Below are 17,235 nucleotides of genomic sequence, written 5' to 3'. Positions count from 1 at the left end.
CGCTAAACTAAAAAAAATAAATAAATAAACTCACCGCTTTTCAAATTGAGATGTGTTGTCACTTTTCACTTGTCATCCATGGGCGGCGTGTTGGTGCTTGCATGGTTGCATGTCCAAGATTTGAGTCACCCTAGAGGCCCTTTGACAAGCTTTTCAAAGTGACAAATTCTTACTTTGCTCTTGGTAGTCTGACAAGCTGCTTTTATTAATTTTTTACATTATTTGCTAAACTGATTGCCAATACAATCACTTTTTTTTTCAATTTAATTTGGGAATGACTTCAAAAAAATTGGCAATGGATCATAACTTTTATGAGCGTGACGTAAAAGTCTATTAATTTGATTAACGTTGGTCTAAAAATAATGTGTTTGAGTTGCATATGGAAGAAATTTCTTTTGGTTATATATGTGATAATGCGCTTAATTTCTAATTTTTTTTTTAAAGTGAGAAATGAGAAAGATAAATAACGTTATCAAATGTTTAGGCATGTTTGCCAATTGTGCTACTCCTCTAATTTCCAATTAGTTTTGAGATAGAATTCATGAATATTAATATGGTATCAGAGCCCAGCAAGCTCAAGCGAGCATCCAGTCAAAAAATGAGATATGGGTCAAAGACTGGTGAGTCTAAAAGAGTCACCATCTTTTATAATATACCACGAACTATTTTGTGATCTAAATAGTAGAAGAGGCTACTGCATCGATAAAGAGTATATGAGAAACATATACAAGATATCGATGCTATTGAAAAGCACTCTAATTCAAACATATTGATGCAATGTCATAGTTACAAAATAAAGATGATTTAAACGCTCAAGAGGAAGGGGTGATGTTGGTAAACTAATGAGCTCGGATATTAATCAACACTGTAGAAGAGTTATCTATCGAAATAATACTCTTATTGATCTATTAACAACAAGTAGATCTATGCCAGGAGAATTAGTAATGTGTTCGAAAAAATTGGTCCAAGGAACGATGAATACACTTCATGATAATGGAATTCGTGGACAACCAACGAGGGATGACCATAATAAGGTTTACAAGTTGTTTTCCAATGTAATTGAAGGAAAAGATGGAAAATTTCGTGAGACTCTTTGCTTGGCAAACAGGTCAATTATTCAGGCATTTTGTGATTGTTGTAGGACCCGCACTTTCATTACATCGATATGGATTGCCTCGCGAAAGAGTTGTGTAGTTTTTTCAATCCAAACGGCACCATAGGATAGGACTGAAAGCGTTAATTAACATTCCAGATGTTTTGACAATAATCTTGAATTAAAGGAAATATTTCCTGAATGAAGAGATCTATCCCTAGACATATCAATATTTTTAAATTTTGAAAACAATATTTTTATGTTTTCAAAAAAATATATTTTTAAATTTAATTTTCCTAAATATAGGTATGCCTTCTTCAAAATTTCATTCCCAATCATTCAGCTCATGGTAGATAAATTAGGAGAGGGTAAAATCGCCGAGAATCAGTTTCAATAATCAAGCTTTCATCAACTTTTGGTGATGAGATGATCCTCTTATTTTCCATAGCCTTCTTTATTAACATGACATTAATGCTACTTCAACAGCTTTTGCTTAAAATCTAAGATTATTAATTATTATTATTACTTTACCTAAAATGGCATGTAGACGATATTTACGAATTTATACCGTTGGGTACTATATTTGCAATTAATTGAACTTGTTTTACCATATATTGCAAGTGCCCTGATTAATCAGTCCGTGCCATTTAACTTTTAGTTAGTTTAAGGTAGAGACACACACCCACCCTGCACGTAAAATTAAAAATTCAAAAGACTTTTTAAGAATCTTTTTGAAGTAAACAAACTCAAATTTAACAAACTCTCATTTTCTACAAAATTCAAACACAAGCTGTTCAAAGCTGTGGATGGTGGCTTAAGTATTTAAGGCAGCAAGTGTGACTACCTTCTTCCCAATGTTACTGCCTTGAAATAGCCCAACGAAAGCAGAGGGAATACTCTCGACGCCGACCGACACATCTTCGAGCGCCTGAATCTTGCCGGAGCGAAGGTAACCGACGGTCTTCGGTATGAACTCCGGGAAAACACTCACATAATCGACGACTAAAAAGCCTTGGATTCTTATCCTTTTATACATAACATCCAACATGCTTGGCCCAGCTGCTGTTGTTTTTGATTTTGTGTACTCTGAAATAACACCGCACACTGCCACTCTGCCAAATGGGTTCATGTTGGCTACGGCTGCGTCCACCATCTCGCCGCCCACGTTGTCAAAATAAACATCAATTCCTTCGGGGAAGTAACTGCACTCAACAAACGTAACTATTTCTTACTGATTTGTTCATTTCATTAAAACCAATGGAATTGGAATAATTGTGAGGTTTCCCACTTGGCTAAGGTGGATTTCAACTCCTTTTCTTGCTTGTAGTTGAATGCTTCGTCCAATCCGAGTTTCTCTTTCAGAAATGCCACCTGCCCGAAATTAACGGTGGAGAATTGATATATATGAATTAAATTTACTCATTCCATTAACTTAAGCTTTTGAGTTGAACAGTGGTCTCTAATATGGTATCAAAAGTTATGTATATGAACTCATCAGCTTAAACTTTTAGGTTGAGGGGTGATTTATTGATATCAAATGTTTAATTTTGTCCTTCTTTATGATAATTTCAATTATCCAAACTCAAAACTCATAAGTGAGAGAAATGATTAAGTATCCAATATATGAATTAAATTTACCCAATCCAACGATGGTTTATTCATCCTTAATATTAACTTCTTCAAATTTAAAAAATAATATAATTTCTACTTGAAATCTACTTTACCCTATCGTTGAAATTAAAATCTGACCTTGTGATCGGACCCAGCACAGCCAACAACATAGCAACCATGCAGCTTGGCAAATTGTGCAGCTAAACTTCCAACAGCTCCAGCTGCTGCAGAAACAAACACTTTGTCTCCTTCCTTAACCTCGGCTACTCTAAACAAACCAGCGTAAGCAGCGAGGCCCATGAACCCTGAACCAATATCAAACATGCTACAGTTACAAAGTGTGCAAACAAAGTTTAAAATTCGAAAAGATTGAAAAAATTACCTAAATTCCGAGATGATATGTTAAAGGAAATCCTAAAGTATCCAACTTGTAGAAAGGGTTCGCAGGGCCAGGTTTAAGGAGGCTATATTTTGCCCAATGCAATGCCCCCACAACCAAATCGCTTTGCAAACCCACGGTCGTCCGAGGCCATAACTTCCGCCACACCTCCGGTACTAATCATCTGTACTACGAGATAGAAATATAAAAATAAATATTTTTTTAAATATAATGAGTTGTCAATTTTTCAATGATGATTGGAATAAGATTTACTCTTAATGAATTAAACATTATCCTTTCAAAAATATATATATATATATATTAACGATGATGTTATTGTTGTTGATTTGTTTGGTAATTTTTTGTTTTTTATTTTCTATTTTTTATAGTTTTTAATTTTTCAGAAAATTAAATTAGAATATATTTGGTGATAATTTCTATTTCTTGTTTTGAAATAAAAATATATTTGATAATTATTTTTTATTTTTAGTTTTTTATGGGTGGAATAAAATTTTGTATATATAATAAGGAAAGATATAGTATGAATTAAAATAATTAAAAAATAATTATCTAGAGTTTCTTTTGAAAATAAAATATCAAGAATTTATTGTATCTAATCTCAGAGAAAGACTGAGGTTCAAAATTAAAACTTAGTCTTGGTTAAAAAAAATAGGAACCTATTTTTGTTTTTTTTTTTTTCTATCTGACCAAAAAGTGAAGGGAAAGACAAGGAAATAAATTTAATAATATCTATATAAAAGTAAAAGATATGGAAATTTTCAATATAGAGTGAAAAGTTAAAGGAGGATAGAGAGAGAAAGGAAATGACAAAAGTGGGTGGAAAATACAAAATAGTGTTTTTTAATTTTAGGGTAAGAACAAAAACACAAAAAGTTTTGTGGTTTCTAAAATTTTCATTCTTTTTTATATTACTGATATTTGAATTAGAATTTTATTTGATCTTTTAAATTTTAAAAATGACAATTTTATTCCTGTGGTTTTGACTAAATTGTCCCGAAGTTAAATTTTCATTAATTTGTATACATGACATATTTTTTAGTTTTAATTTTTTTTTCCTGACCGACATTGAAGAACAAGAACTGGAGTAAAAATTAAAATCTAATCTCTCCCTGCCACCTCTCCCTCTCAAATTAAATAGAATCCTAACTCAAATCTAAATTAAAAGTGTCAAACCTTTTTTTTGTAATATATGAAAATTGAAAATAAAGTTGATTATAAAACATGGATGCTTATTAAAAAAAAAAAGAAGAAACGAGAATGTTAACAAACGATTACTGTCCGGGATGGATAGAAGTTGTTACGTAGGAAAGGTTGCGGGAAGAGTGGTGGTTTTTCATACGGTTAATTTGATAAGGATCAACGGAAACACACAGATTTTTGAGGAGGATGTGGCCGGAACCAGGCTTCACAGAGAGATTCATAGCTTCGGACTTGAGCTCGAAATCTGAGTCGAGAGGGAAGCCATTAATGTGGTGCTTAATCACGATGAACCTGTTCTTCACTTCTTCCATTGATGTAGAGCGCAGAATTGAACAGGGGAAGGATGTGATCTTGTTGTTTGGAAGACCGAAAGAGTAGATAGTCTTCATTAGATCTTGGCTTTGGAAGTTTGGGCGAAAGCGACCTGCAAAAAGAGAAGGTGAGTAGATGTCGGTGTGGTGTCAAATCGATACACAAACTCAAACTTAAAGCAGAAACTCAAACTCATTCGTGCAATAGAGATGAAAAAGAGCCAAATCGATAAATAATCCAAACTCAAACCAGAAGAAAATTACTGTTCAAACTAGAAGAAGATGAAAACGAGCGAATACGAGGGAAGATGAAAAAAACCTTCGATATTGTCGTCGCCCCTGTATATTCGCTCCCTACCACCGAATCGAAGCTCACCGCTGGAAATTGTTGCTCTCTGCCGCTAGAAATTGCTCCTCATCGTTGGGTCGAGAGGGTAGAGAGGGTTCGTACGGCAAAGGGAGCTGGGGAGGCAAAAATTTTCGGGTGTAAAAATTTTGGGGGAAAATTTTAATTTAGGGTTAAAATTGGGCACTTTTCATGGCGGGCCAGACCCTCCATTAAAACTAAAATTACAATGTCGGGCTAGGCCCGACATGGATACTTTAAAAAAATTTTAAATTAAAATTGGGTGTGTCCGTCATAGTTGCCTCCGTGTTTTTCTTGTGCGACATCATTTCCTCCGCATTTTTTTTTGTCCGACATTAAAACTAAGATTTGTTGTAGTGATTGTAGAGTTGGAGATTCGAACTTTTAACTTTTTGGTCGTCAACCAATTAAACTATGCAAGTTGAAAAAAAAAAACACTAAAATTTTGAAAAGAGGTTAAAAATCAAATCTTGAAAATCTTGAGGGTAAAAAATGTCAATTTCCCATCCCAAATCAATCTACTCCCCCAAACTCACTAGTCACTACCTCGGATAATCGGTATTTTTTACCCCTAAAATTTTTTTATTAGATTTTTACTCTTTTTTAAATTTATAGTTTTTCTAACTTTTATTTTTTATTTTTTTACTTTTAGTGAGGTTTGACTACGAAAATACCATTAAATCCCTCTTTCAATTTCTAACTTCTCAAACAATCTATCTCTCTTCTCTTTTTTTTTTTCATTTAAAGTTGGTCAAAGTTTGGGAACTCATAAAAGAAAAGTTAAAGGGAATTAATAGTCGATTGAAATTATAAAGAAATTAATAGTTGATCTTTAACTTGATTTATGATATATATATATATAGAAATTATAAATGTCATTTTTATTCAATCCCGTTGTTAAAAGAAAAAGTAAATAAAAATAAAAAAAAAATCGTGTATTCCACCGAGATTGCATGAATTCTAAGCCGATATTATGCAATTATCAATGCCAAATTAGGGGGAATTTTTTTTGACAAAGAAACATTAAAATTAAGGGTATTTTGAATCCCAATCTGACCCATAAATTAATTATTTAAAGTGTAAGAAGAGCATTTTCGTAATTACACCTCCAACAAAAGTTAAAAAGGGGACAAATTTTCTAAACCCTCCCTTTAAGCTCCTAGAACAAAGTTTAACACCTAAGCATAAATTACATCTCTTTTATTATAATTCTCCTGTAAACCAAACCAGCAAATTGGCGAGAGGCACACAACTACAAAATCAAAATATTGGATCAATTCCCCTTTGGTTTCAACAATCACTCTGCAAATTTGACTATTTTCTTGCCAATATTATCACCCTTAAACAGTCCAACAAAAGCAGAGGGAATGCTGTGGATGCCCATTGATACATCTTCAAGTGTTTCAATCTTGCCTGAACGAATGTAATCAGAAGCCTTGGCTATGAAATCTGAGTACACATCAAAATGATCCCCAGCCAAAAACCCTTCAATTTTGATTCTTTTGTACACCAAATCAAGCATGTTTGGGGCAGCCTTTTTTGAATTGGTGTACTCAGAAATAACACCGCACAGAGCCACTCTTCCAAACGTGTTCAAATTCGCCACCGCTGCTTCCAGCATCACGCCTCCCACATTGTCAAAATAAACATCAATCCCATCAGGGAAGTACCTGAAGAACAATTTACCATTAAATTTGTGTATTATTGTTTGAAATGCAAGAGTTTAATTATTTCTTCCTTTCTCTTACTTCTCCAACGTGGATGTCAAATCCTTTTCTTGCTTATAATTGAACGCATCGTCGAATCCTAGCTTCTCTTTAAGAACTGTCACCTACGTAAAATGTTACTCGAAATTTATGTTCATGAACCAAACTTATAATTCAACGTATTTGAGGTGGCGGTGAAACCTTTTGATCGGAACCAGCGCAGCCAATGACGTAGCAGCCATGCAACTTTGCAAACTGTCCAACCAAATTCCCAACAGACCCAGAAGCTGCAGATACAAAAACTTTCTCCCCCTTCTTAGCCTTGGCCACCACGAACAGACCGACGTGTGCAGTCAGCCCGCTCAGCCCTAAAACAAAAGAAATATTTACAAATGTATCGAGCTAGCTTCAAAAACTTAAGTTAACAAGGTTATATAACCACTTATTCACTTGCTTGGAAATTAGCACGAGACTCAATCACAAAGCTAGCAATTTTTAAAAGAGAGGCAAAAATCTAAGTGGAAAAAGAAGAATATTATAAGAAAAATATTTGGCTTCTTGTCCTAACTACCATTGAAAAATTGACAATCGAAAGTCTCTACTTTTGCATTTCTCTCTCTTAGTTGTCAAATTTAAACGTGACAAGGACGAGATTTCTGCTTACCAAAAAACCAAGTATTTTTCCTATTATAAAATCAAGATTCCTTCCTACGGTTAAGAAATATTATAAAATCTGATTTTATAATATGAAAAATACTTGGTTTCTTAATCGGATGGAGGAATCTTGTCCTTACCAAGACCGTTTAAGTAAAAGAAGTTGCAAGGAATAGAATTGTGAGTAAGAAATTTCACTCTTGTGAGGGATTTAAAAACTTCATATTTCAATAGTAAATCTACCCTTCAACTCCTCCAATTTACTATTCAACTCACCGTCGAGAAAATGTAAAATATAAAAACGTCAATTTTTCAACAGTAAATTTGGAAAGAAATGACATTACACATCCAAACACAAGTCCTAATCAAATCAGCTCTAAATCCAAACACATTACGGTTGAATTGATCATAAGTCATTCAAATTACCAACAAGAGCAATTCAAGTTTAGTTACCAAAAATTCCAAGATGATGAGTTATGGGAAATTCCAAAGCTGTGTCCAATTTTCTAAGCAGCCTATTCTGGGCTTTCACTACGGTGTACTCTGCCCAATTTATGAGCCCCACCACCAAATCACCCCTTCTAAAATCAGGGTTCCCAGACGCCACAACTTCTGCTGCACCAAACCCATCGATGGGCTGTCTCCACACAACCAAAAAACAGAGAAAAACAAAAAGTTGGCTCCAAAAGTATTGAACTTTAAAACAGAGCTTCTGATTACCTGGCCAGGGCTGATGGGGGTGGCAAAAGATGAGGTCTTGTGCGAAGAGTTGTGGGATTTCATTCGGTTGATCTGATATGGATCAATGGAAACATAGAGAGTTTTGAGGATGATATCATCAGAACCAGGCGCCACAGAAAGAACAACAGCTTCAGAATTGAGCTCAAAATCTGACTCAACTGGGAAATCGTCGATGTGGGTTCTTGTTGCTACGAATCTATTGCTCACCTCCATTGAAGCTGCTGCTTGGAATTGGTTAGAAGAACTAATAATATGTGTCGATGGTCTCTGAGAAGTTCAGAGTTTCAAGTTTTTATACAAGTATGGAAATGAAGATATAAGGTATAACTGTGATTATGATTCCCGAAGATAAATGACAAACAGGGGCAGAGTCACGTGCGGCCAGAGGAGGCACGTGCCCTGAACTTTGCAACCTTCCAAGAAAGTGACATTTGGTTTTGTTGGCGTCCTGTTCAATGGATACCTTTTGTACCCTGGCAAAAGTTTGAGGCTTCGGGATTGCAATATATTTTTGCCAAAAAAGAAATGTACTTTTTTTTTATTCATTACTTTTTGTATTCAAAGTAAACTATATTTTCTTTTCTTTTGTAAGTTTATATTGTGATTGTGAAACTATATTTTCTTTAATGAATTCAATATGAAATATAGTAGTATTATAGTTTTTGTTTTAATTCTTTTTCAAGCTATTTATATAAAAAGAAATTTTATTTTATCAAAAAGATTTTACTCAATATTTCAATTTTTTTTTCTTTTGAACAAACTAATATCAAATTATGATCGATTCGAGCCTAGGTAAACTCGTCGAAAATATCTATTACCATGTTAAAGATCGATGGTTCATACCTCTGTGATCGTTCAACTAAAAAATAATAATAATAATCAAATTATGTATATGTAAGGTCATAATTTTCTTTATATCCGTAAAGTCATAAATCTCATAATTTTTAATATTTGTTTTACAATATTTTTAAAATTTTATACAAAACAAACTAGTATCATAAAAAAAATAATTTATTATGTGATACTTATAAATACTATCTTATCATGATTCCAAGAAAGAGAAAACAGAAAATTGGAAGATCCAATAAAAGAGATGGAATAATACTACAAAAGCCGACGCCTATGAGAAATTGTTTAAGCCAATTTCGATTTTTGATGGAGGCCCCGCCGGCCAACTCACCCAAGTCATTGACAACTTATATTACCCTTTGCAAATAATAATAATAATAATTTTTATTTAAAATAAAAATTATTACGGAAAAAATATGCATCTCGAGTTACTATATCCCCAGAGCTGACGGAAAGACTTTCCCCCCTGAATGAAGAAGTAGTGGGGCCGGTCCCGAGGGAGTTTACTCGACCCATTCTCCAGTCTCCCGCACAGCTCTTCTACATCCACAACAACGAAAGCACTAAATTGATGTATAAATATATTTATACGTTTTATCTTTTTCTTAGTAATTACTTTTACCATATTAACTTTGAGATTCTGTTGGGCAATCGGTATCTTCTTTTCCTCATTTCGTTAATAATACAACGCAATCTTATGATGGACAACTATATATGTAATATCATATTGATATGTTATGATGTTTTACATTATTTGCTAATTAAATAGATCATCAATATCAATACCAATATATTTTTCTTTTTCTGTCTAACTTAAGTGTAGCTCAACTAGTTAAGGCATGTATCTCCGATAAAAAGGAAAAAAAACGTTTTTCTTTTTCAATTTAAATTAGGAATGCCTTAAAAAAAATTGGCAATCAACCATAACTTTTATGAGCTTAACATAAAATTCTATTATACGATAAATGTTGGTCCCCTTGGATTTTCTACTTAAGGTTTCGAAATGGTTTAAACACCAATTTCACCGGTGAAGGGTTAAAAATAATCTATGTTTGATAGCATCCAAAAGAAATTTTCTTATTCATGTATGTGATTAGTCATAGTTTGCAGGTTGGTTTAGTTGCGATCATGGTATCAAGCTTCCATCAATATGTTGACATTTACATATATTTATGATTCGATATCTGACGTGAGGGGTGGAGTGTCCTGAATTTATATTAAATAATATAAAGTGTAGCATTTGTGAGTGGCTTTCTTAATGCACAGACGCTTGCCCCCCTCCACTGTTCTGTGTTGAAGCCCAAGAATCAACATTGTTTTTTTTATTAAAAAATATATTTTTCCCCTCCTCCATGTCCTGTGTTCCAGCCAAAGATTCAAAAATTTTTTTAATTATATTTTTTCAGAAAGTATGTTATTTTCTTCCTCGTGTAAATATTATTTCCACAATTTCCACTATTTGAATCACAAATCTATTTGATTGCACACCAAAAAAATCCTAGGGTTAAACCATTCAAAAAGCAAGTCATCAATTTTTTTTGTTGTCCAGCATGAAATCTTGACTCGTTAAACTTTTCATGACTCGTTAAACTATGCTCAGGTTAGTCTTTTTCTAAAAAATATTCAGTGGCATTCCTTGTAATACTAGAAATTGTATATATTGTGAGTCTAGAGAAATTCAATCCTCCTCACCCCTCTTTTGATCCAACAAAAATAAATCATAAACAATCCTGTCGAAAGATAGCCATATTGTTTCCTGTGATAATACACTTGAATATCCCATTCAGGACAACTTCCAGAGTTTACAAACCGATAATTCTAATCCTTGAATAAAAGTTGAAGTTTCAACAAAGGGAGATCCAAGAATTCAAGCTTGGACAGAGATGGAGGGGATAACCCATAAGAACTGTACAAAGAAAATTATACGAATTGAAAGACAAGCATCGACATCATCATCCTTATAGTCATTGTCGTTATGACAATATCAAACGGAGAATATCTCCCGAGTACTTGAAAGATTTCTCGGTTTCCTCCAGGCAATGGTTCTTCTCCTCCCTACTCCAGCTCTGGTAAACAAACATGGCAAACAACATCTTGTTCAGTACAGTTGCATCATACAACATGGTTCAGTTCAATAGGAATAACAAAAAATAAAAATAAAAATACATTCTCTAAAGTCATTGGGAAAGAATAAACAAATGAAAGATAAAAGCGCACCCCACCCCCATAGAAAAGAAGAGTGTGACTTACTTCGGCGACTTTGTTCAGCTTCTCTCTCACATTCTGCAACAATTGAGAAAGGTCGCCATCCCATTTATAAAATTCCAACTCCTTGTTATTGAGTATCTTTTCTGCCACCTGAAGTAGATGAATGTAAATGTGGGACTAAGTCAATTGGTAATTGCATTGGAAGACGGGACAAGGCTTACACCGAAATAGAAGAACCGACATTATGCAATGGATTATCTGAACAACAGGGTGCAACTCCAACAAATATAACATTTCGACATTCTAAAATAGTCGCTACTCTAGAATCAGTAACACGAGTCACCACCAAACCTTGGCTCTACTAGTAGAGATTAAGAGTTATTTCATATAGAGCCACACACCAACCAACATTCTCTAGGTACAAGAGAATACAGAGGCATATTTTGTGCATATGGTGAATCTGCATACATATTAATATAAAGCTCAGACAGAGCTTCTCAAGAAAATATTTGTTGCTTACCTTTCTCCCAATCATCCGACCACCGGCAGTGTGGGCAAAGTATATATTATAGAAATGGCAAATAAATGCTTGAGGATCGTTTTCTGATAACTCTTCAAGATAACGAGCGTAGGTGATGCCAGGAGAAGAAGGTTCTGGAATGGCATATCCTTGCTCTTTGAACCACCCCAAATCTTTTGCCAATGGTTTAGACCTTTCCAATCCTGTGTTACTAAACTCTGCATCTATTACCACATACAAAAGACTTCATCAATTTACTACATTCAGCTTTCCTATGATGCTTATGTGACCCAGAAAGAGATGCACAAGCTCAATTTTCACAAAGATTACTACACAATGTAAACCAAACCTTCAAATCAAGTAGATCTGACTATCCCCCCACCAATTTCTCGTCATATTTTACCTACAGATCATATGCCATAATACCCTCTAACAGTGTGAACAACAGAAGATCTTCAACTTTTAAAGAAATGAGGGAGAGAAGTAAACAGAACAATAAGGTCGCTTAGTTTAATCTAACTTGGAAAGACGAAGACCCTCAATGTCGGTAATCAAACAACAATTATGGACTTTGGTGTTTACAAGATTATAAAACTGGAGAGGAGACCAATATCTGCAGATCTAATTATGCAAAGCACCACTAGAAAAGAATATTGTACCCTCAAGACTCCATGTCAATCAAACATGAATTAAATGTATAGAAATTACTAGCAGACTTCAAATTCAGACGACTATGCCATCATTTTAAGTTCATAATCAATTTGGTTATCTTCAAATTTCGCTTATGCGAGAGTAATAGAGCTTTCTGTTGTCCCCTGTAACCTATCAACCTAAACATCACTAATGCCCCCATCCAATGCAAGACATACTTATCCTTCAAGGAAAAGACCAGTAAGAGGAATCAGAAGCCATATCAAGCTACTAAAAAGTTCTTTCCTCTTCAAAGAAAAACCATAACTGCAGAATCTTGCACCAATTCTAAGAACTCAAATAACAAAATCAAATACATTGTGACCCCCAAACTTCAAACTAGAGAACATTTCCCCAAATTGCGACATACAAAAGCTCATATTATCAGAAATAATAACAGCACAGGAACACACTCAATAAACAAAAGCACAGGCATAATCTTAGAAGTGAAATTGAGACAACATATGCACTGCCAGAGTGAATCCAAGAAATCAGGAAAAATCCATAAAGTCGTATTAAAGAAACCAGGAAACCAGCAACAACTTACAGGACGGAAAAGCTGCCTTGGCAATGATTCTATCCAGTGTATCGTAAACCAGTTTGTTATCCACAAGGAACCTGAGATACCCGTCAACAGAGGGCTCCCATTTGGCGACGGGCCCCTCTTGGGGCTCCTTAGTCTCCTTCTCGCCTTCTTTGGCTTGATCCCTGGTGTGCAATTTCATGGCCACGAACCTCATCTCCTCCACAAACCCTTTGGCCTCACCAGGGTACCTCTTCTTCGGCTTCTCGGCCGTGGTGGCCGAGACCAGGGGGAGGGTCTTCATCCGAACAGTGGAAATCCCAGCAGGGTTCCGAAAGCGGACGGCAGAGGGAGGCCTTTTGGAGAAGAAATTGGACTCCAAATTGGAGCTGGCGCTCGCAAAGGAAGTGGGTGCCACAGAAGCGGGCGCCCTGAAATGGATTTTATTGAAGAGAGACTGTGAGGGAGAAATTGGGTTGAGGGAAGCCATAGAAACGTCGAAGTGGAAGAAACCGAGTATTGGGTTTTGGTTGATTGAAGAGTGTAAGAAAGGTTCGGAAGAAAGAAGAGAAGAATTTGGAAGAAAGAGTAGCGTTGGGAGGGAGAGATAAATGGTTGAATCTGGCTTGAAACAGCGATTCACGTAATCTTGAAGAAAAAGCTATGAATATGTTTATAATCTGTGGAGAAAAGAAACTGAAGAAAACTAATTAATGGAACGAAATAGTTGGGAGTGTCACAGAGGAGCGAGCGAGCAGGATCAAGGAATGGGGTTCCGTGTCCATGGATGCTCTGGATAACTCTGATGTGTATTTATTCATTATTGGAGCAGTGACGGCGGAAATCCAACCACCTCTTAATTGAGATATATATCAATTATCGATAAACTAGATTTATTTTGATAGTGTTATCCTCAATTTAATTCATAATTATGATCGTTAGGACTCACATCTATTTTAATGAGGCCATTTTAATTTTTAGAAGAAAGTTTATTAAAATTGATAAAATTAACCTAACATAATGATCAAATCTATCTCACTCTTTTATAAGATTCAACACTACTCTAATTAAAGGGAAGTCCTCAAAATAATTGAGAGAACGTGACCAACAAGGGATTATCCCTAGTTTTATGTACCGTAACTCAAGGGACTCGCGCTCATTGGGAGCTCGACCCTTAGGTCTGTACTCACAGACTTGTCTTATGCTTGGCTCACAAATTAGTCTTTAGGATATGAGAAAATATTTTCAGTGGGTGAATAGTTAAGTTTTCAAATTTTTATATATTTGGATTCTCAAATTTTAAATTTTTATTAATTCCAAGATTGTCCACCATTATTATTGTTTTACTTAATTAAATTTGTTTTTTATTTAAGTGATACGATTTTCTTTTTTTTCAATTTGTACCTAAATTAGAGTTTTATCTTACCCATAGCAATACCTTTCTCTCACAAACTTTTGGTGGATGCCTAATTTTAAGCATGCTTCTTATTTTGAGAGTTTAGGAGCAACGAGACATTTTTAAAAACAAGTAAAAGTTAATAGTAAATGGAAGATAAAATGGAACCTTCAACATGGAGACACTCCTCCAAATTAGATTTTTGAGAATAACAAGGCAAAATCAATCAAACAAAAAAATTAATATCTGATTTAAAAAGTTTTATCATATTTGCAATTTTTTTTAAAAGTTTATTGCTTTGTAAATATAGCAAATGTTTTGACTGGCCATTAAAAATAGCCAAAAACAAATGAAAAATAGTCGTTGAGAGAGACTCTGCACTAATGGCTTGTTTATCTCTTACAAGAGAAAACATGCCACACCAATAATGCGCACCAGACCCTATCATTATTCAACTTGTACTAAAAATATAATAATAAATATTTAAACAATATTTACAAATCTCATACCTGTTTGTTATTATTTTCGATTTTTAAAGATTTTTATTAAAATGAAAACAAAATAATAATAATTATTATTATTATTAGGTTTTGTTTTTTAAATATTGCTATCATTTTTAAGAGAGGTGAAAGATATATTTAAAAATGTGTGAGAAAGTAAACATAATTTTTTTAAAAAAAAATTAAAAGTATATCTTTTTTTCTCTCTTTTACTTTCACCCATGTTTTTTTATCTATTTTTTAAAAACGTTTTCAAACCATTAGTCAAATTGTGAAAAACTATAAAATAATTTTATTTATTTATTTTTTTGTTTTAAAATTTGGACTAAAAATTCAATTGCATATGCAAGAAGTATAAAAAAATACCAAAGAAATGAGAATGCGAACATATTTTTTAAATTTTAATATAGGAGCAAAATAATTACTAAATTGAGCCAAAATTATTATTAAACATGCCTTAATTTTTTTTTAATTTTTCGATTTTGATTAAGTTTCACATTAAATTCTTTCCATAAATGTGATCATCTAAACTGACATTAGATTATAGGTAACATTAACTAATTGTTAGAGAGCAAATTAAGCATAAAGTTGAATGTAGTGTTTAATATTTTATTTTCAAAGTGAAAATACTCTGAAGAAAATGAATAAAAGATGGAACTTTTTTTTTAAGTAAACATGTGGAGGTGGAGATCGAATTCACGTACTTAAGATAAGTACCTTAACCAATCAAGCTATGCCCACATTGACAATAAAAAACCAAAATTCTAAAATTTCAACGATTTTAATAGAAAATAAACTTGGGTAACAATTTTATTCATGCCACTAAATTAATCCACATTAGTTTTTCATTTAATTCTTTTTATAATTAAGTAGGGAGAATTAGAACTCATAAAATATAAATAAAGATATTAATGCAAACCACTTAAATGATGCTGAAATGGAATAATTTCTTCTTGATTAGTTAGGAATAGACATTTAGTTTCAATTCATATTCCTATTAAACAGATAAAAATGATTAATTACGCTTAAATAATTTTAAAATCTTAGCCAGGAAAATAGACGTATTAAGACACAAAAACTTTCAGAATTTGAAATAGTAAATTAATGCACGGAACCTTACTTCATGGCTCATTTAATATCATTTGCAAATTGCAATAAATATATTAAAATTTAATAATATTTTCCGTTTTCTTTTCAGATTCTCGAATATTGGGGGAAACTAGAAATTCAGACTTCAAAGCGTGAAGTGTGAGACACGTTGTTTCTCAAAAAACAATAAGTCATGTGATCCTTCTAACTTGCTCCCTTTTTTCAATCTGTTTCGACAAAACAAAAGCAGAATTTGAAATCATTGCTGTGTTGGGTTTGTAAAAATAAGGCAAACAAAGTCCTAATATTTGTTAAGGAAAGGATTATAGACATATAAGAGAGGATAATTATCCTCCCAACGGCGCGGTGGACTCCTAGAGAGGGAAAGCCATCACCTTCCACGATTTCAAAAACTTCTCAGCAGTCCTTGGAACAATTAAGCTTGGAGCCTCTGGTCTTGATGCAGATGGTTAAAAAATGCCTTTATTCCCCATAGCCATAATAGCCAACGTCCCACCGCAAATAGGGATGCCTATAGCAAAGAAAACGGCTTGATCAAGTTGAGTTCCAGCCAATTTTGCAAATCACAATTAAAAAAACTACTATAAAGAAAATATACTGCACAAAATAAAAGCTTATTATATTCATGCAGACTTGTAGGGCTAGCAAATGTGAGACTTGTGGGGATAGCAAATATGAATACTCATGGAAGGAGCCAAATAACTTTCTATTGATTGTGGATGACTACAGCATGAAAGTATCACTTTATTTATTGAAGCATAAAGGTGAGACAGTGTCCAAGTTTAGAAGTTGACTTAGTTCATAATCAGATTGGGAAGAAAGTAGGACCGATAAAGGACTTGAGTTTGTGAATCGCTTGGTTGGAGTAACATGAAGCTCATAATTTTGGGTGTATGATCCATTCAATTGTAAATAAGAATTTTTAGTTGTATCTCATGAAAAACAACTTATTTCTTTTGTGAAAGAAATGAGATTATGTTCAAATAAGAAAATATGTCATGGTTAAAGGAGTCTATATATCCATCACATATAGACTTTAAGGACATCGTGACATAACCATCGAGGTGAAGTAGGGACCTAAAAGATCGAATGGGACAATACAAAGACAAGTAAATCCCTTATGAATTTCAAGGTCCTCCTTTTAATTAAAGGGATTCGTCATTCAAAGAAAAATAAGACTACTCAAAAATTTCACATTTCTTTTTCTTATGTTGTAATTGATATATTGAATAAAGAACTCAGAAAATTAAAATAAAAAGGAAAAAGAATCAATGAAATGTTGTTTGGTCTTAATTGAGAGAGATTTTGATGAACTTTGCTCGAAACATGGTATTGCTAGATACCTATAGTTGGTTG

The 17,235-nt window shown here is 33.6% G+C and overlaps 3 protein-coding genes across 3 annotated transcripts; all 3 read right to left on the bottom strand.

Moving 5' to 3' along the window:
* Positions 1-2,830: 2,830 nt before the first annotated feature.
* On the bottom strand, positions 2,831-4,615 carry LOC111014485 (2-alkenal reductase (NADP(+)-dependent)-like). Its single transcript, XM_088126129.1, has 2 exons — positions 4,444-4,615; positions 2,831-3,009 (listed from the first exon to the last, which is right to left on the bottom strand). The coding sequence occupies exons 1-2, from the start codon at positions 4,613-4,615 to the stop codon at positions 2,831-2,833; spliced, it is 351 nt and encodes a 116-aa protein (XP_087982255.1).
* A 1,390-nt stretch (positions 4,616-6,005) lies between these two features.
* Positions 6,006-8,413, bottom strand: LOC111014607 (2-alkenal reductase (NADP(+)-dependent)). The gene is made up of 5 exons (XM_022289409.2): positions 8,063-8,413; positions 7,796-7,979; positions 6,890-7,056; positions 6,731-6,813; positions 6,006-6,652 (listed from the first exon to the last, which is right to left on the bottom strand). The coding sequence occupies exons 1-5, from the start codon at positions 8,294-8,296 to the stop codon at positions 6,280-6,282; spliced, it is 1,041 nt and encodes a 346-aa protein (XP_022145101.1). The 5' UTR covers positions 8,297-8,413; the 3' UTR covers positions 6,006-6,279.
* Positions 8,414-10,646: 2,233 nt separating this feature from the next.
* TED4 (Plant heme oxygenase (decyclizing) family protein) lies at positions 10,647-13,668 on the bottom strand. Its single transcript, XM_022289344.2, has 4 exons — positions 12,898-13,668; positions 11,661-11,884; positions 11,183-11,290; positions 10,647-10,998 (listed from the first exon to the last, which is right to left on the bottom strand). Exons 1-4 carry the CDS (start codon positions 13,361-13,363, stop codon positions 10,906-10,908), a joined length of 891 nt encoding a protein of 296 aa, XP_022145036.1. The 5' UTR covers positions 13,364-13,668; the 3' UTR covers positions 10,647-10,905.
* Positions 13,669-17,235: the final 3,567 nt, after the last annotated feature.

This window comes from Momordica charantia (assembly GCF_013281855.1).
Source record: "Momordica charantia cultivar OHB3-1 chromosome 6 unlocalized genomic scaffold, Mcharantia_2.0 BLBB01000006.1, whole genome shotgun sequence".
NCBI classification, from domain to species: domain Eukaryota; kingdom Viridiplantae; phylum Streptophyta; class Magnoliopsida; order Cucurbitales; family Cucurbitaceae; genus Momordica; species Momordica charantia.
Note: the sequence above shows the minus strand (reverse complement) of the source record. Positions and strands in the feature narration are given on the sequence as shown.